Source organism: Mugil cephalus, chromosome 21 (genome assembly GCF_022458985.1).
Source record: "Mugil cephalus isolate CIBA_MC_2020 chromosome 21, CIBA_Mcephalus_1.1, whole genome shotgun sequence".
NCBI classification, from domain to species: Eukaryota; Metazoa; Chordata; class Actinopteri; order Mugiliformes; family Mugilidae; genus Mugil; species Mugil cephalus.
In genome coordinates this window covers 8,111,031-8,130,063 of record NC_061790.1, presented here as the reverse complement: position 1 = coordinate 8,130,063, position 19,033 = coordinate 8,111,031, and the positions used below count along the sequence as shown (strand labels likewise).

At 42.8% G+C, this 19,033-nt stretch overlaps 3 protein-coding genes, 1 long non-coding RNA gene and 1 other non-coding gene across 5 annotated transcripts in view; all 5 read right to left on the bottom strand.

Annotated features, from left to right (window-relative positions):
* The window catches only part of utrn (utrophin), a 173,626-nt gene extending 164,291 nt beyond the window's left edge, over positions 1-9,335 (bottom strand). The window contains exons 1-2 of the mRNA XM_047573812.1: positions 8,917-9,335; positions 7,150-7,314 (exon numbers count right to left, since the gene is read on the bottom strand). Coding sequence (XP_047429768.1) covers positions 7,150-7,222 — 73 coding nt within the window. The 5' untranslated portion in view covers positions 7,223-7,314; positions 8,917-9,335. The remainder of the gene's footprint in view (positions 1-7,149; positions 7,315-8,916) is intronic.
* Positions 9,336-9,941: 606 nt separating this feature from the next.
* Positions 9,942-12,643, bottom strand: LOC124999092. The gene is made up of 2 exons (XR_007111139.1): positions 12,489-12,643; positions 9,942-10,810 (listed from the first exon to the last, which is right to left on the bottom strand). It is a non-coding gene; the product is annotated as an uncharacterized LOC124999092 (long non-coding RNA).
* trnal-uaa lies at positions 11,674-11,756 on the bottom strand. The gene has a single exon. It is a non-coding gene; the product is annotated as a tRNA-Leu (tRNA).
* A 459-nt stretch (positions 12,644-13,102) lies between the features above and the next one.
* LOC124999086 (syntaxin-11-like) lies at positions 13,103-16,111 on the bottom strand. The gene is made up of 2 exons (XM_047573848.1): positions 15,565-16,111; positions 13,103-14,766 (listed from the first exon to the last, which is right to left on the bottom strand). Exon 2 carries the CDS (start codon positions 14,759-14,761, stop codon positions 13,859-13,861), a length of 903 nt encoding a protein of 300 aa, XP_047429804.1. The 5' UTR covers positions 14,762-14,766; positions 15,565-16,111; the 3' UTR covers positions 13,103-13,858.
* A 354-nt stretch (positions 16,112-16,465) lies between these two features.
* Positions 16,466-18,775, bottom strand: LOC124999088 (syntaxin-11-like). The gene is made up of 2 exons (XM_047573850.1): positions 18,605-18,775; positions 16,466-17,789 (listed from the first exon to the last, which is right to left on the bottom strand). Exon 2 carries the CDS (start codon positions 17,782-17,784, stop codon positions 16,894-16,896), a length of 891 nt encoding a protein of 296 aa, XP_047429806.1. The 5' UTR covers positions 17,785-17,789; positions 18,605-18,775; the 3' UTR covers positions 16,466-16,893.
* Between the last annotated feature and the right edge of the window lie 258 nt (positions 18,776-19,033).

Genomic DNA, 19,033 nt, shown 5'->3' with positions numbered 1-19,033 from the left:
TCTTCTGTCACGCCAGCGTCAATTATCGAACTGCTTTATAGCCGCACATGCACACTTCCATAAACATCCCTCAAAAGACTCATACTCCGTTTGATTATGGTTGCTCCTCAAACCCAGATCCTACCTCTGACTAACGTTTGGAAGAAATGAATGAAACTTAAGGTTTACATGTCTCTCCGCAAACATCGCTTTAGTTTACGTGACAACCGGAGCTGCTCTTCCCTGCATGTTTGGTATTTGTGTAATTAGTGAGAAAACTGGTGAGTGAAACATGACTAACATTAGTCACGGAGCAGGTCAAAGGTTTTTGAGGGACTCTGACCAGACTGTGCTTCCTTCTTTTCTAACCACCAAAGCCTCCCTTCAACCAAGCCCAAGAAACCACAGGAGCTTGAGTCTCACTACCCTTTTGGCACTTTGCCTGATGCTGATGAGAAGGGGGCCACACCCACAACTTTTTTCACTTGATTAATGGATGCAATCGCAAGTAGGAAATGTGAAAGAAAAATAAAAATCTGATGAATCTGATAAACACTACAGACTTCCAGGCCTTTTTTTTTTTCCTTTAATAAAAATGTGCAGTAACACACTTTCCACTTGTTCTATACTGGGAATAGTCTTGGCATTTGCACAGAGCCAAATGTGCCTTTTTTAAATGTTCTTTATGTTACTATATTTTATGTCAAGCGCTTTTGATACCTGTGTTGAGACTTTAGAAGGGATTGTTGGTTTCGGAAAGTTATCAGCAGCGGGCCAGCGCTGGAATGGTGTGGGGGTTTCCAAAAGCTATCCGACCATCAAACATCCCAGTTCGGACAGACCGTAAATCCAGCTTAACCAACACCCATTCTCTCTGACAGAAAAATCATTTTCCCTGAAGGAAACTTCCACTCTACCGCCACTCTTTGATGTTCCATGTGCTGCAGGACTTTGTGATAAAATAGTGCAATTAACTGTTTTTTGTTGCGTTCTCCAGCCTTCGAGCCTCACTTCCTGATATTCAACTTTGATTTCAGTTTGGGAGCCTCAGCCATCACGAAACAGACAGGGTCTGTTCAGACCTGGCGATAAGTGACCAGCTTTAGGCACATGTGTTCAGACCATGGTATTAACGCCTTCTTCAGATGTGTTTCCAGATCTGATCTCAAGTCAGCGCGTTTACATGCAGAGCTTAATCGAGCTATGCTCAAAATTCGACTTTCTCACTACAGACCTTGTCCCAGTTTACATGCAGCACAAGAAAACCGAATAACGCTTCTCCTCCTCCACACTAGGTGGCGATACGTGTCTTTTCAGCGGGATAATACCACGTTAACACGGCCCAATTTCCGGGTTGACCTATTACGTGATATAATAAACAAGAGTCATTCATGCGGCAGACCGGCATTTCAAACCAGATGGATAATAGTGCATTTTTTTAATCTTGTACGTAATGTTCGCGCTACTTCTGATGCAGGTAAGATCCGCGCTATCCCTCAGACGGCTCCGTTTCTCTTCTTCTTCTACGCCTGGTTTTCTTGGGCGTGTTTGTTCCGGGGTCACACGCCAGCGCAGCGGTGGTGGAGCATGCGCACACGCATTATCCGATGAAAACTCCAATTCCAATCGCATTATCTGGGTGTCTCAATCGGATAACGAGAACTCCGATGTTAATCGGAGTAACGTATTTACATGCACTTAAGTTCTCCTGTCATAGTCCGATTAAGGCAATAATTAGTTTTTTTCACGTGCATGTAAACACACTGACTTTCGAGCTCTGTATCCAAGTAAACCCCAACATTATCAGCGGAGCAGTAGAATCTTTTTAATGGACCTGTGTGTGCATCATGACTATTTTTTAATCTCCGCCCTGACGTTAGTTAGATTCAGATTATAACTCCCAGTTTCTATTCGCGCTGTAATCTAAGCACTCAGACATGAGTGGTTTTCAGGTGCTGGGTGGTATCTCTGCGTCTGGCAGCGGTGCTTTGCCAGAATATAGTCCCAAGTCTATATCTGCCCTCCGCAACCCCTTCATGTTAACTGCATTGACATTTGTACTCGATGTGAATGTACAGGCCACAAGAAGTAATGAGAAAATTCTTGAGTTTATTTATGACTTTTGCGAACGACCGGCTAATTGGCAACTCTACATTACAACTCCTATGCTAAGCTAAAGCCAACAGTTGCACTGCCGGATTAGGATAATGCCTGGACAGATTTACCCTACTCTGGGGAATACGGTGCATGACTAAATTTCACATAGAGGTTGAGTATCCAAACAGAATCTCACTTTTGTACTCATTAAACACATTCATGTGTAAATTCTTATTGAGATTTATTTATTTTGAGTTACTGAAAAGCTACATGGACAGAATATTTTAAAGGCTCTCTGCTGATGGGCGAGCACCCCTGTAGAGTATCTGTGGCCTTTTATTGCGTTCACAAAGGAATGCGGACACATGCGACCCAGACCACCTTTAAATGTGCTCAGAGATATGATCTCTCAAACGCGATCACAATGCGTCCTGAGGGGCCGTGTTCACACCTGCTTTTAACGTGACGGGATCTTTTGAAAATGATCAGCTGTATCCATGACTGGGCTTCACACACACACACACACACACACACACACACACACACAAACGAAGCGAGACAGTGATTCAACCAAAGTCCCTTGTGAAATGAACAAAAAGGAACATCCACCACATCCCATGGACCTCCTCCCACATCCCTGGAAAAAGTGCTCGCGGTGGTTTACATCTGACCCAAGACTTTCTCTTAATTACTTTTTGTCTCTGTCTACACTGATAAAATATAAACACAACACTTGTTATGGAGCCACACTTATCTAGAGTCCTTGTAGGGCAGAGTTTTGGTATCAACAGTACCATCGCAGTGTCGGACGGTTTTAAATGTTTGCTATAGTGCCACGAGTGCTAGAACGTCGTTAAAGGCCACACAACAACAGAAACTGTCCCGTGAGACGGTGGGACTTTCAATGCAGCGTCTCAGCCAGTTAGGTTTTTTCTAAGTGAAACACAACCGCAGGCTGAAAGGGTTAATTTAAACCCTCTCTGAGACTCGCCGTGTTTTTTTGTTTTAGTAAATCCTGTCATGCGAGGGGTCAGAAGGTAGATTGGGCAATGTGGCTTTGTAGTCCTAATGAGCGAGGAAAAGTAAGGGGGGGGGTTTAAACCGGGAGGGGCTTGCTCTGGACGAGGGAGATTCACAAGAGGAGCAGGCTAGTTTGTTTGTGTGTGTTTGACAAACCATAGGGACGTGCAACACTGATCATTTTCTGCCATTTCCAGCCTTTTTCTCGAAGAGTTTAAATGTCATCTGGCCTGGGTGGGGTGTCTGTACGCTGCTTGCACATGGACCAAAGAGTCCCACAGACAACCGCACCCAGGGGAGATGTTTTGGCCAGTACCTCTATTCCCAAATTTCCAGGCAGGCTTTTGCAGAGCTGGTTTCCTCCCACTTCCCAGGAAGCCAAATTCAGCTACAAGCAAAGAGACTCGCACAAACACACAGAGAGAGAGAGAGACTTATGTGCCTATATATACTGCTGTGAAGACACATCCAGCTGCGTTCCCCGAGGACGCTTCTTTCTCAAAGTGGAGTTCACAAATAAAAACTGTCATTGACCCACAGAGGAAAGTGCGGCACAAAAAACCAGAGGCCTAGAAAAAAAACAACCTAATTCAGGTCATTACATTAGATCAAGGGGCGGCCACAGTGAAAGCTCCTTTGTTTTGATTTGTCTTTTCCGCACATGCAGACGCACACCAAATGGCGTAATTCTGCACATCGGCGCGCTAACCGACCCGTTTGAAGAGATTTTTTTAATGCCATACCAAGGTGGAAAATGGCACTCCGGACAGCCTTAAGGTTTCATCCAATTATTTCTGAGCAAGTAATCCAATCCCTTTCCACCCAAGCACACACACAGCAGCTGAAATATTTCCAAGCGCTCGGTCCGCCCCGCTGCAGCAGGCCAAGGTCTGAATTAAAGATCACTGACATGTAGCTGAGCTAGTATGGTGACAAATCACACCCTCCACGCCCTCCGCTGGGTGACATTCACATTCCTGTTCTCTTGTTGGATGCAACAATATGTCTTACATTATGCTGCACGTCACACCCAATGACAATGCAGAAACAAATGGTTTTGTGTGCAACTCAACCAGCAAGCGTCTCATATCGACTGAGCGACGTTTTTGTCATATTTTAAATATTCCGTACCGAGGAAATGGGGAAAAGGTAAAGGGCAAAGCGTGGGAACCAAGCAGGGAGCGCTTTTCTTCTATTCACTTTGCGTCTATGTTTTAGACAGTTCGACTTTAACCTCCTCCAGGCAGTTTTTGCTGTTGTTGAGGTTATTTAAATAAAACTGACATGAACTGAATTGTCCTCCGGCTACGATTCAACATGTTGAATCGGCGGCGGACGGGGTCAGTGAGAGAAAACACTCTGATTGGCCGCTCAGATTAGAGAACCAGAAGTGAGAAATAAACAAAACGACGACTTCCAAAGAGCCCACAAAAGGCTTTTTCTCGTTTTACGTCTCTAATCTCATCTAAACGTGCAAAATACACAAACAGTTTCACAATTACGCGATCACATGCGGCGATAAACCAGATGTAGAGCGACCGCTCCGCATGCTTCAGTAGAGGCCAGCTCTGTGCAACATTTGGTAGAGACGGGTCGTAGCATCACAGTTAATATTAGCGCTTCCCATTTCCCAGTTTATCACACATACGCAGGACAAATGTGCGTTCAAGTTGCTGGCCCAGATAATGATGTGGCGACACATTGGGCCTTCTGTGAATAAGCGCAAGCGATTTCTAACCTGTATACACTCAAAGATCTGCGAATCAAATCCGTAAGGTGGGACAGTCGTAGTAGATGAAACGTTAACACAGGATAACTGAGAAATAAAACGCGGCGAGAAAAAGCAGAAACAACACTGTAAAGAACAAGGCCAGGTCAGGTAACCAGATCTGTTTGAGTGCGGTTATGAGGAGGATATTCCACAGCAGAGCTCTCAAGTGACAAATAAACAGCGGAGGGGGTGGGGGGGGGTCAGGTGAGCGTTCATTATTGTGTAATGGCTGTGAACAACAGCACCTGACCCCGTGGTGAATGATATTTGACCTTTCACATGTGTGCAGACTCCGGAGTGGGCAGGGAGGGGGGGAAGGTGAGCGCACCGACAGGATAACGTAGACAGGACTTCAGGGGGTTATAAGGTAATCGAGCCGGAACGTCAAACGCTGTGCGCAAGCGTCCTTAACATCTGTTTCAGCGCGCTCGGGACTGCTGTGTCATGTGGTGAACTGCACATGTGCGGATTCCCGGCGGAGTTCAGACCGTCGGGTCAATTATAGGGTCGCAGCTAATGATTATTTTAATTATAGGCCACCAGCAGACTTTCAGATTAGCGAACTTCTCGCTTGTTTTGATTGACCAAAAGTCCAAAATATCCATTTTATAATTACATAAAACAAAGACACCACATAGCAGGCATTCTTGTTACCGTTTAACCTTATCAATCAACTCAAATCTCTAACAAAGTAGTCATTTCTCCCCTTTTTCCTCCGTTCTTCACCGGACATTTTTCTCCCCGATCGTCGTTGGCCTCGTAGCAACCTGACACGTTGGAAGACGTGGACCCCTCCCCACGCCCCCTCAAGAGACATGACTGCGCATATGTCCGCGGAGGCATCGCAGGAGGCAGAAAGACACGCACGCGAGCCCCCCCGCCTCGGTCCGCTCTGCAGCCAACGATCTCGCTCGGCTTGCAAATGGAAACACGCGCCGCCTGAAAAAGCTAATCTGAAGCTCGCGCCTCAGCTGACAAAACATCCCTCCACCTGCTCGCCACACACACTCACACACTCACCTGCTCGTCCACCACCTCTCCCACTTTTCACAAACCTTTCTCACCATGCCTGACGGTGATCCCTTGTTTATTCGGATGTTAACAATCAGTCTCTACGGCTTCAAAAAGACGTGATATTTAGGTAAATGTATAGAAATATCTATCATGCAGGCCCGTCTTGGTGTCGGTGAGTTCACATACTCTCTGAATCCTAAAATAGCGTAGACTTCTTTCTGCCCATCGACTTCAACACGCCACACGCACGTCCAAGGTGAAGATAAGAAACGTTCGGGCCAAAGCCTGCAGGTTACCTTGACACAAGTGTGAGTTTCCGTGTTTGGCGAGTTGTTTCAGTGCGCAACTATTCTAGGCGCTAAACTTTCCCCACTTCGCCATAAAAGCAAACATTACTTTTGGGGTTGCTAGGGAACCTGAATCTTTGTGAGAAAAAGCATTGTGGTCTGGAAGCAAGCGCTGTAAATTACAAACTCCCTCGGCACAGTGGAATTCCTGGCAGCGGCTCGAGGCTGGTTTTGGGTGAGGAAAGCTGGCACACGAACTGGATCGGACTTTTTTTTTTTTTTTTTTAACGTATCTGACACTTTACAGTTAAGACAGAAGCAGCAGGGATGATTCAGACTCTGAACGGAGGCTGATGAAGATGGAATCAAAGAGTTCATCAGTGTCTGATGCCACAAGAAACCAGACTTCACCCTAGATTTAAATATATGTATAGTAAAGTACTATATTAGCAAAATCCTCTTTCAATTCAAATTAAACGCCACCTTTCACGAGAAATAGAAACGCAACATTAGAGTGATGGCCTCGGTTTGCTCAATCAAAACACTCGTGTCACTCGAACAACAACTTGTTTGTGTGTGTGTTCAGAGGGTGGCGCCTGCGAAAGATTAACCTATGGAATGGAATGATCTGCAGAGAAAGAGATCACTGGGTGCGGCTCTCCAAACCCATCCCTGCATTCTTGTCCTCCCTCTTCTCCGCTCTCATTGGCCACCTCCTCCTCTTACTTTCTCTTTCTCGTAGCGAGCGTGTTTGCAGCCGGCCATCACCCTGTTCCCTTCGTGCCTTTGTTGTCTGCTTCGTCTCTGTCCCTTTTTTTTTCCCCCTGCCTCCGTGGGAACTGAGGTTAACCATGCACGGCAGGATTTCTGGGCTCTGTCAGTGTTTCCTCTTGGTGACCAGCCTTGTGCAACCTGGCAACCTCTGGACCGGTGTGCAACACACTGAACGAAATATTAAACAAAACATTATCAAAATCATACCAGATCTCCACTTGATGATGTCATTGAACTCCTCATTGGCTCCTCCCTCCGCGGTGTCGCCGTGCGATGCCATTGTTGTCAGTTAATCCAATGAAAGAAGGGGTTAAATTTTGTGATGCTCCTCCAGGGCTCTTGACGCAAAGTGAAACAGTCCACCTTCTGCACCTGTGACCAAGAACCAAACCGAGTTTCAATGTTCAGTTATATTTTTTTTACTACTTTCATATGAAATCCTGAGGGAGAAACAAACGTCTCGCTCCTGAAGGGGGGGCTGCGTATTTAACGAGTTAAAATGTCACAGCTGTTCGAGACGTCACATCTTTAACAGACCTGGTGCAGACCTGGTATTAAGTGATCCAACTGCAGCTTAAAGCACAGGTGTGAACACGCGCTGAGGACACATTTGAGATCAGATAACTCCGACCACATTTAGAGGTGATCTGGGCCACTTGTGACCACATTCCTCAGTTGTGCGAGCACACAATGTGTCCCAGCCACACTGATGGACCACCTACTCAACTAATGTCCCTTTGCACAGGCAGAGTTTTGCCCTCACCCCTGCAACGGTTTGTCCCCATTACCATCGCCCACACAAGTCTCGTCAAATCTGATTCTCTTTTTTAATACTGAATTCCTAGAAACACGCCAATTCAGAAAAAGAAACACGGACGAACCAAAACCTGCTGACTCTGTTTGGATTGCGATGCGATTGCAAAGGGGTGCACGTGGAGAGCGACAAGAAAATTATGAAATATTTCACAACGTCAAGTACTTAATTTGATGTCATGTGCCAATGTGGAAACGAAACCAGGCTGCGGCGTTAAAGCGTCCAACTTCCAGTCAGGACGCAAAATGAAACCATCCATCACCAACCTCCGCACGTTCATTCTACAAACAGATCAGCTGGTCTCTTTGCAGCCTTCGTTTAATCTGGCATCACTTGCTTGTGAGCTTCTTTAACTGAGGGTATCCTTCATTAAAAAAAATTATAAATCACGTTCCCAAAATAGCCTGCTTTTTACCATGAAAGGAGCGCATGTTCAGTATTTTTTTTTTTTTACCAAGCGTTGCCTGGCGAGTTGCAGTTCTTGGGGGATGATGCAAGACCCAAAAATAACAATCTGTAAACTCTGAGGAAAAGGCTGACCCATCTATCTCACTGGTGTCTTCACAATTTCAGTTCCTCTCTCTCTCTCTCTCGGTCTCTCTACTGAGTGGAGTAGTTTTGACAACCCGGGCAAAACAAGCGAAGGGATACAATCTGCCACTTTAATCTGATCTCTTTGAAGATGTAATTTTCTTAGGACCCACACACACAAGGGGAGTGCAGGACTTTTTTAGTCTGGCTGATTTGACCAAGGACAGGGGCTGTTGAATGGATGCAACCTGAGCCCTGCAAATCACTTCTGGGCTGAATCTGACGCAATTATCGCCCTTCAGACAAAAAACACGACACAGCTACAAAACACATGAGACTTTTAACCGGTAAATCAGCGGTGGCCTTGTCGTAGTTAATGTTTTATCTCCTCGGTGTGACTGCAGCGTTCAGTCCTATTTACATTTTGGCTGCAGGCTGCAGAGCTACGCGTAAGACCACGCAAGTTTCTTTTTCACAACTTATGTTAGCAGTTTCACTTCAAATTGCTACTTTAACCATAAAGTCCGACGACAATGTCCACAGTAACTTACTCAGAGGGGTGTTTTGTCAATATATTGAGAAACGTAACAGGTCTGAGGCGTTTCCTTGGATCCAAACCACTAACTTACCTTTGCTGTCACCAGCGGGTCAGTGGAGACGCTTTCCCCCAAAACAAGTTCAAAACGTGTTGAGCACGGACGAACTAACTGGGTCAAACGCACTAAAACATCTTAAAAATAAACCAATTCAATGTGTTTAAGGCATTTTCCGCGAGGTGGGAGGCACATTTCTTGACTAACCAACTGTGCTAACTGTAGAGAGTCGTCCCCATCCAGTCTTCACAATGTGTCCCGCAAAAAAAAAAAAAAAAAAAAAAAAGTAAAAGCTTTCAGTGACGCCTTTTTAGAAATGCAAAGCAAGTCTACCGCCGTGTCAAAAGCACACGGGTATCTGCCGCTTCAAAACGGAAAGATGGTTGTTACATTTCACGGGTGAACGCCGCAGTGCTGCTCATTCAGGTCCCACAACTTTGTTCCTGTTGCTTTCTTGACTCCTTCTCCCCGATGCTAAATAAAGTTAGCTAAGTACTGAGGAAGTAGCTGGCCGGCCCCTCCAACGTAAAACAAAGCAGTTGCTCATTTTGTCTTTACTGTTACATTAAGACTTTTAACTAGCTTAAATAATGTATCTACCTGTGATATAAAAACATTAATAGAGATATTTACTATTTACAGTCGATTGTTATACCTTCAGGGACGTACTCCCAAATGGGCACGGCGATCACACTTTTATTTTGAAGGGCTCAAACGGAAGCGCAGTGCATACTCAAGGTAACGTGACCACGGTCTTGAGCTTTTTCCCTCAGGCTGTAAAAGTTTTTCCTGACGCGAAGATGGAAACATGGCGCGGTGGCCGTCACGTGACTGCAGCAGGCAAAACCTTTAACAAAAATTTTACCAGTGGAAAATATAACTCGTATTTATTAGGTGAACGTTTCCACGTAAAGGGGCCGCAAGTGGACTATATACAATAAGCGCATGAGTTTTAATGTAATGCAATGGATGGTGTGATGTGAAGAATGTGCTGTGTTACATGCATAGAAATACCACAGGCAAAAAAAAAAACTACAAATGAAAAAAGCACAAAAATAGAATTACGGTGCAAAAGTTTTATTAAGAAAATGCAAATTAATAAATTAAGTAGAATGAACTACTGCCAGTGTGTCTATATATAATATATTTATTATTACTACCACTCCATAAATTAGCAATTGAATGCTAAGACAGGCCTAGATATGCAGTTCATTTGACCTACTGTATACATTGTTGGGATAATTTAATCTGTAAAAATGAGATTTTTTATTTTACATGTGAATTATTACCATGCAGAAACACCAGTAAGTAGTGTTTAGATGCAAAGAAACCAAAATCCATAAAGAAAAGTACCTCAAAACCTCTAGTTCTTGAGAAGATTAACCGCATTCCACCACTGACAGAGTTCGCTGGGGACTCGGGCCCACAACACTACAGTATATAAGCCATGAAATATGTTTGTATACTAGTTGCATCTTAAATCTTTTAGATAGATCAGTGACATTGAATCATGGCAAAAATATATTTTGTTATAAATCAATTCTATGAAATGCATGTAATCATAACCTCAAATTATTATTATTATTATTATTTTAAATAAGTATGATAATAACTACACCAGCAGTTTTCTTTACCATACAGTCTTGCACCACCTGTTGTGTCCGGTTTCACGTTATCCTGCCGATTGACGTCGGTTTGAAAACCAACAACTTTTCCAGTACCTGAAGGGATTGAATAATAGATTAAGGGGACCACTGGAAAGGGTCTGTGAGGCTTTGCGGATGCAGAGATGTTGATCTCCCATTGTGAGCCTTCATCCTTCTCCCTCCTGCTTCTCGGTTGTCAGGGCTCTTTTGTGGGTGTTTCCTCGCACAGCTCAAAGAAGAAGCTCATGTTCACAAATTAGTGCTCTCTCTTCGTTCTCGAACACCTATCAAGTGACAAGCAGATTTGTTGGGCGTCAACAGAGGGAGCAATGGAACAAGTTAAGTGACATATTTACAAAGGTTAATATGTATAATTATGAAACCATAAGCATTCGAAACAACTAGTACACAGTGATATACTGCAGTTTGTCACAAAACGCATGCGCTACGTTTCTTGGATCTATGAGATTACGTTGAAACAAAAAGAAAAAAAAACTCTTGCAGCTATTTTCTGTGAAGCTTTTCCTGTGGGAGATGTAGATGACTGGGTATCGATGAGTGTGAGGCATCGCCCTTGTAGTGAAATTACAGAGTCAGAATGTGAGCCTTCCACTGCTGGACTTAAGCCCAGAAATCGAAAGAAAAGCCTAAAGTGCCCTCTGCTGTCCTGATAGTGTCACTACTACTAAAAGTGCCACACTTCTAAAAAAAAAAAATAATAAAAATTACTACCATAAAAGCAGTATATATATATATATATATATAAAAAAAAACATTTTCAGATCAAGTTCCACCTAATTACACCTGAAATTGCATCATCCACATTCACCAAAAACAGCAAATGTTTGGATAATTTTTCTAAGACCAGGAAGTGGTTCAATCTGTAATAATATTGCAAATCTGCTGCTGGACTTCAATCTAACATTGCTTCAGTTTCTAGATTATTAAGCATTGGATCATAATCCATGTTATGTCGTTGTTGTCAGTGTCGACCTGTTAACTTGGTTACACAATTTGCTTCACAACGACTGATCCTCCCTGATTTATGTCTTTGCTTCTGTTACATGATCGTTATTAATAATGGGTAATACTGGCCTTAGATGAGCACGAAAGCACATCAATAGTAAAAGCAAATGACAAAATTATCTACCAGGAGTGGGGTTCGAACCCACGCGGACATATGTCCATTGGATCTTAAGTCCAACGCCTTAACCACTCGGCCATCCTGGTACATACACCGCACCCCTGCGTCATACAGTAGATTTATAAGTAGGTCCAGTTACGTTCATGTTTATTTTGGTATTTCCGAATTATACTACTATACAAGCTGTATAATAACGACGCGACAACAGTTATGAAACTATGATGCTTGCGCATTGTTAGCAGCTAGCACCTAATTCGCAGCTAACTGTCTGGATCCTGCTAATGCTCATCGGCAACCATGACACGGCTTTCACTGAAACTCCCGCTAGTACTAAGATAGTGTTCCTGACTTAAACTTTAATATTAAAAACGAAAATCCCGTGGGTTCGTGAGGATATGTCACTAGGAAGATGGAAAACTAACTATGACCGGCAAAGTGACGTCGACGTATGCTGAACGATAGCAAAAGTAGAATAGTTCTGCAATATCTTTAACGCATTTGTGTTTTTGACACAAACTGCGATCAAATAGAAGCGCAAAGCAAAGCAGCAACCACCTTCGGGATCCTTAAGGGGGATAAAATTACCAAATAAATCCTTGAAAACTAGGAGCCCAGGTAGCACACACACTGGAACCAAGGAAACGGCATTCGTCAAAACTAAAAGTTATAGCCTAATTATTCAATTTACTGGATTTACTCCTCATAAATTATTGTTATTAGTAGTATTAGTATTGTTTTTGTTGTATTTTGGAATAACTATCAGATATCTGTCAAAAGCATAACAATGAGCGCATTCAATATTTTGTCATGTAACCTACTTTTGTCGCTGATGACTGAGCAAAAACTGGAAGCTCGCTCTCGGTCCTTCCAGAACTTGCTTTTCTCACAGCTGCTCGAGGTTGTTGAAGACATAAGAAATACGAGTAACATGAATGTAAGTATATAGCCGCGGGAGGTAGGCTGGGCTACGAGCACCAACTCAATTGAAAGTAGAGAAGAACAACTCTCGGAGAAGGGGACCGAAGTCTCGCGGTAACACATGTCATGACGACACACGCGGTTGCCAGGGTAGCGAAACCGAGTGTAAACAACAAAGATGGCGGAGGAAAACTCGTATTTTCTATTTTCCACTTGAGGCGCTTAAGGCAACACTTGTGTACTGTAGGTGTAAATATTCAATATAGGAGTTGATATCGCTCTTATGCTAGTTGTTATATCATCCTTTGCTTATTTTGTTACATATGTTATTTTTCTTTAATCTAAATGCCACTTGAGGCAATGCAATACTATTGGAATAATGTACACACAGTGTACTAAGAAGAGATGAAAGTGTGCCAAAAGAGGTCCAGTAGGTCCTTCTGCATCTGTAAGGTTAAATTGAGCTAAGATGCCTGTGTTTATTGCTTTTTCACAAACAGTTATACTAGTTCTCCCCTAAGCTCATGACACCACTTAATGTTAATATAGTTTTATATTTTCCACATCCACAACATGCTTTAATTTGTCTTCTCGTTAGAAACTACATTCCACAATAGCTTAAATTATGTTGGGTCTGTTTTTCAGTTGAACAGCTTGCCAAACTGTCCAGAAGATCTTGATAACTTTTTTTAAAAAAATAAATAAATAAATTCCACATCTTTCAGCAGTTTACACAATACATGATCATCATCATCAACACCTGCATCAAAACATCATATTTCATCTAATATGTCCAACATCTCTGTGACTTTATTCAGCTTATATTGTGGCACCACTAACAGTCATTTGTCAAGCATCCTCACTCTGCTTGTCACTCTCATGACTCCACTTACTCCAAATCTCTTAAGAGCACGAGAATCCTTTTTCTCACATGACTCACATAGTTTATTTTCAGGACAACAAACTGATTTAATTCACTATAACCACATTTATTTTGCATTTAAATCAACTGCTTGAAGTATACAATACACTGACTGAACACTGATTTTTTTTTCATGCACACATAAACACACTGACATGCATTGTAATTGCACTCTGTCATTATAATAACATGAAGACTTGTATTACTGCAGATAAAGCCAATAATTGCCCGAAATGAATAATTTTACCATTGTTCTGCCCTTCAGTTCGGAACTATTTTCATGCGTTAGCGTTTATGGTAGAGTTTATTTCCATTTTGAATCATTTGTGAATCAATGTGAAATTAAGTCTAAAAAACTTTATTGTGTTTCCAGCAGGGTAGGCAGGGGCAACACTGTAGGAAGGGGTTTTTCTTCTTGTACTGTATGGCCTTCTTGATGTGAACATTGAAATTTTCAATGTACTCCTCAGTTTTGCACACGCTGGCCTCGATGTTATTCAGAGTGGACCCCTGCTCCTCTACTAGCATGGCCATGTCCATGAACAGCGTATGAATCTGCTTCATCCTGGCCTCCAACTCCACCAGCTCCTTGTGCCTGCCTTTGATCTCGCACAAGGCCCAGCGGGTCGAGCGTACGCCTTGTGTCTGAAGGCTCTGGGACAGGTCTGTCCAGCCCTCGCCGCCTTTGTCCACCAGCTCATCCAGCTGCTTATCACTGATTTGTGTCCCCAGGATGGAGGCTTGCCTCTGGATCCTACCTCTACATATGACCTTCTGCATCTCCTCTGCCTTCCCGTAGTCACTCATGGCAGCCTGGAGGTCAAGGGTCAGCGTGTCGTACTGAGCCCTGGCAATGCGACTGACAGCAGTGTTGTGACCTTCTTTCTCCTCCAGCTGGGTGCTCTTTTGACCCAGGGCCTGCACACGCACGTATAGAGATTCTGCAAATTGCTGGATTTCTCTGGCCATGGAGTCAGAGTCCTTTTTAAGAAGGCTGAAGCAGTTCACTGTGGTGCTGAAGCGTTCATTGTGTGCACGCATGCGCTCCACCTTTATCCGGAGCAGGGAGATGTCCTTGCGCATTGAGTGGGCCTCCGTCAGGATTTCATCAATGTCCGAGGAGTTCTCAAACGTGACTGCCTGTTGATACAGTGTCGACTTGTCTACGTCATACTCTGGTCCAATCAGCTCAGGCCCATATTCCTCCTGCTCCTCATTAAGGGCCTGCAGTCTGTCCAGCATGTCCCGCATTCTGCCTGAGAGATCAGTGTAAAATCAATTATCAGGTACTTAGTTCATCACTAGTCAGACTCTTACTTACTATTCCGTTGAAAATATAGGCAAGTTCTCATAAAATAGATAAAACTGACACCTTAAAATTAGGTAACCTCATTATGGTTTAACACTCTTCATTTTAATGAATTATACTTACTGCATATAAACAAAAACTATGTTAGGATATTATGCGAAACGATGAATTACACAAATTTGGGAAAAATGTTGCCTAACTAATGACACGATGACTTGGCGATTTTATTTACGACTGCAGATCTGTTCCCTAAACAGTGACAGCAGCCACAGATCAGTGGCACACAGGAATGTCTTTATTTAAACCAGGAACAAGGAAGACACCAGCTTACTGAAAAAGAGACTTACGATTTATGGTAGAGTTTAGAGGTGTGTTACGGTAAATTAACTTCTATGTGGTTCTTTAAACTCATTTTATTTGTCTAATGCAATCACAAACATCCACAAATGTAGTACTTGAAGAGCACTTATTTTTTCATACAGTCTCAACATTTTCACCGAAATGCTATTTCCTCATTCCATGACTGTAAAAAAAAAAAAAATCATGAAACCAATTTAAACATTGTCTGAATACATGATAAAACATCTAATTTGTTGAATCAGTCACAGCTTTGAGAGTTTCCACCAGCACAGACCACCAGTTGATTTGCAAGGACTGCTAGTTACTCATTTGTCTTCAGGTGCTTTCGCTCTCCTTAAGAAAAACAACTCAAATATGATTAAAATCTCAAAGTAAAGTGTCTTACCTTATCTGATGAACTCCCAAAATGTAAAAACACTAGCGAGTCCTTTCAATCTGTCTCATTTGATTTGCTCAGTTTAGAAGCATCGTTGTGTTCTGATGAAGGAAGTTGTCTGTGTGCTCTGCAAAGAAAATAACCCCACCTTCCCAGGTGACACACATGGATCATCCCACTGCATCACATGTTACTTTCTTAAGAAAGAACATTTAACCCCTTTTGTCTTTTTCCAAGAATTGAGCCACTTGATGAAGTCCAGATTAAGTGTACGTGACAATTTTAAAGAGGAAATAAGAATTTTGCTTGGTCGCTGCATAAAACGAAAAGCCGTGTCTGTGGAGTCGTAATGCCTGTGCATACCTGTGTCTCTGGAGGAAGTTGTGAGTGAGGGAGCCCCGAGGGCAGACAGAAAGCCTGAACGTGCAGGGATTATAGGCTATTTGTACAAGTACCTATGTTCTGTAAAAAATATGTTTATTTACCAAATATTAAATCTAATCTAACAAAATCACCTTGTTGTGCGCTGATGTGGATTTTATGTTGAAACACGAATACATCCAGATCCACGTTATATTTCACTATGTCCTCATGTTATATATTCTACACACCACAAGACTGAAAAAAAAAAAAGTCTTCAAAAGGCAGTGAACTGCCAGATTAATTAACAGATTAGTGTAAGTGATGCATCAAAGGAGCAAGTTTTGTATAGGACCTAGACAGACTGTGAGTCCTAATAAAAATGTTCGGTCTCCGGTGCCATTTGAGTTGAAAACAAACAAGAAAAAAATAATGGGACATTCCGAAAATGCCGACAAACTTGAGAGACTGGAACGTGCCAAGAATAGAGCGGAGGAGGAAACGGTGTGAAGAGAAATCCAGTAGGTTATGATAAAACAAGGAGGCTAAATTTAGCTCCATTGCCTGTGTTTATTAGTCGATTATTTGTGAGTCACAAAGACAAAGGCTTCACAAATTACTACGCTTATTCACCATAAAACCACTTATTAATATAATTTGACTTCTAACATTTCATCTCATTAGAGGTTGCAGGCAACGATTCTTATTTGAAACTCTGGAAATAGTTTAGATTATTAGTCAGTGAGTCATACAACATGTCTGTTGCACGCTGAAAGAATATACAGCGCTCTTCTCATTAGCTTAGAACAGTTTTTGTTACACTCTCTGTATCTCTGTAAAGGCTGGATATTCTATAAATTAAATGTATTGCACAACACCATTCATTTTTCAGTCCACTTCCAGCGGTTGTTACTGTTGGTGGATAAATGTGTCCTTCCATATTTGATCATCTAAAAGTACTCAGTGGTCATATTAACTCTAGTTTCTCCAGCAGGGTAGGCAGGGGCAACAGTGTAAGAAGGGGTTTTTCCTCTTGTACCTCTTGGCCCTAGCAAAGACAATGTTGGTCTTTTCAATATATTCTTCAGTTTTGCACACAGTGACCTCGATGTTATTCAGAATGGTTCCCTGCTCCTCCACTAGCATGGCCATGTCCTTGAACAGTTCATGAACCAGCTTCATCCTGGCCTCCAACTCCACCAGCTCCCTGTGCCTGCCTTTGATCTCACACAAGGCCCAGCGGGTCGAGCGTATGCCCTCTGTCTGAAGGCTCTGGGACAGGTCCGTCCAGCCCTCGCCGCCTTTGTCCACCAGCTCATCCAGCTGCTTATCACTGATATGTGTCCCCATGATGGAGGTGTGCCTCTGGATCCTACCTCTACATATGACCTTCTGCATCTCCTCTGCCTTCCTGTAGTCAATCATGGCAGCCTGCAGGTCACGGGTCAGCGTGTCGTACTGAGCCCTGGCAATGCGACTAACAGCGGAGTTGTGACCTTCTTTCTCCTCCAGCTGGGTGCTCTTTTGACCCAGGGCCTGCACACGGGAGTACAGAGTCCCTGCTTGGTCCTGGATATCCCTAGCCATGGTGTCAGAGTTCTTTTTAAGAAGGGTGAAGCGGCGCACTGAGGTGCTGAAGCGTTCATTGTGTGCACGCAGGTACTCCACCTTTATTCGGAGCAGGGAGATCTCCTTGCGCATTGAGTGGGCCTCCGTCAGGATTTCATCAATAGCCCCCGAGGAGTTCTCAAACGTTACTGCCTGTTGATACAGTGTCTCCTTGTCTACGTCATACTCCGGCCCAATCAGCTCAGGCCCATACTCCTGCTCCTCAGCAATGGTCTGCAGCCTGTCCAGCATGTCCCGCATTCTGCCTGAGAGATTAAATTATTGGTTACTAAACAAAGTGTTATCTAGCTTTGTTGAAAATGTTGAAAATGATAGCATGGTTTCATGAGATGCTGGCACTCCCCTCATAGTTTAAAACACTTCATCGAGATGAAATGTATTGATGTATTGTAACCGCTAATATTTTTCGCATTACCGAACCTGACAAACTCGGTGACTGGTCAGTTTTTATCTGTCCTCTCAGCAATGACAGCGGTCACAGATGAGGGATGCACAGGAATGTCTTCATTTAAACTTCTTGTAATTGGTTACAAAACATGTAACAAGGAAGACACCATTATTATCGAAGACAGACTTTTATTTTGAACTTGATTATTTGGAACGTCGGAGATAGACAAAATGAATGTATAGAGCTGCTTAGATTCAATTACCTTAATATGTAACACACCTCTATGCTATACACAGAGAGTTACATTTACATATTAAGGTAATTGAATCTATGTAGCTCTATACTTTCATTTTGACTGTCCCATGCTATAAAAATTGACGTCCACAGCTGCACTGCGTGACAGCCACATCTTTTCATTCAGTCTCAGCCTTCACATTAAAAATCTATTTCCTCATTCCATGTTAATAAAACATCATGACACGTTTTCAAATGTTGCCCGTATGATAGAACATTTCACTCAGTTTCTTGAACCATGAATGGAACGCGGCTCCCAAAGTTTCCATTCAAACAGACCTGATTTGTTTGCACTGCCCGATATCTGCTCGTTTCCAGGGGGATTCACTGTTCCTGACTAAATCCATCACAATTAAACTTAAGATTAAAATGTCTTACCTTCTCTGATGGATTCCCAAAATATATATAAAAAAAAAAAAAACAACAACAACTAGTAAGTCCTTTCGATGTGTCTCATTTGATTCCTTTGGTTCAGAAGCATCTTGTTGTTCCGATCACTTTGTGGCTTTGTGTTGTCTGCTCAGGAAATACCACACCTCCCCAGGTGACAAACACGGTCCATCCCACTGCACCATATGATTCTGTCTTTCCCGTCAGTCTCCTTTTGAGAATCACTGCCAGGTAATTAATAAGGCATCATGACAGTCTGTGAAATATTACAATCTAAGTCAAGTGTACAAATGAGAGTGTGACTTAACTACTGAATAGAATAAGCAGCCGTATGAATATGTTGAGTGTTGAGGGTAAGAGCATGAATTTAGATATATATGTTATTATTCTTTTATATATACTTTACATTTTATCTTT

Coding starts and splice junctions, on each gene's coding strand:
- LOC124999086 (XM_047573848.1), bottom strand. CDS start 14,761: ATGCGGGACATGCTGGACAGACTGCAGGCCCTTAATGAGGAGCAGGAG.
- LOC124999088 (XM_047573850.1), bottom strand. CDS start 17,784: ATGCGGGACATGCTGGACAGGCTGCAGACCATTGCTGAGGAGCAGGAG.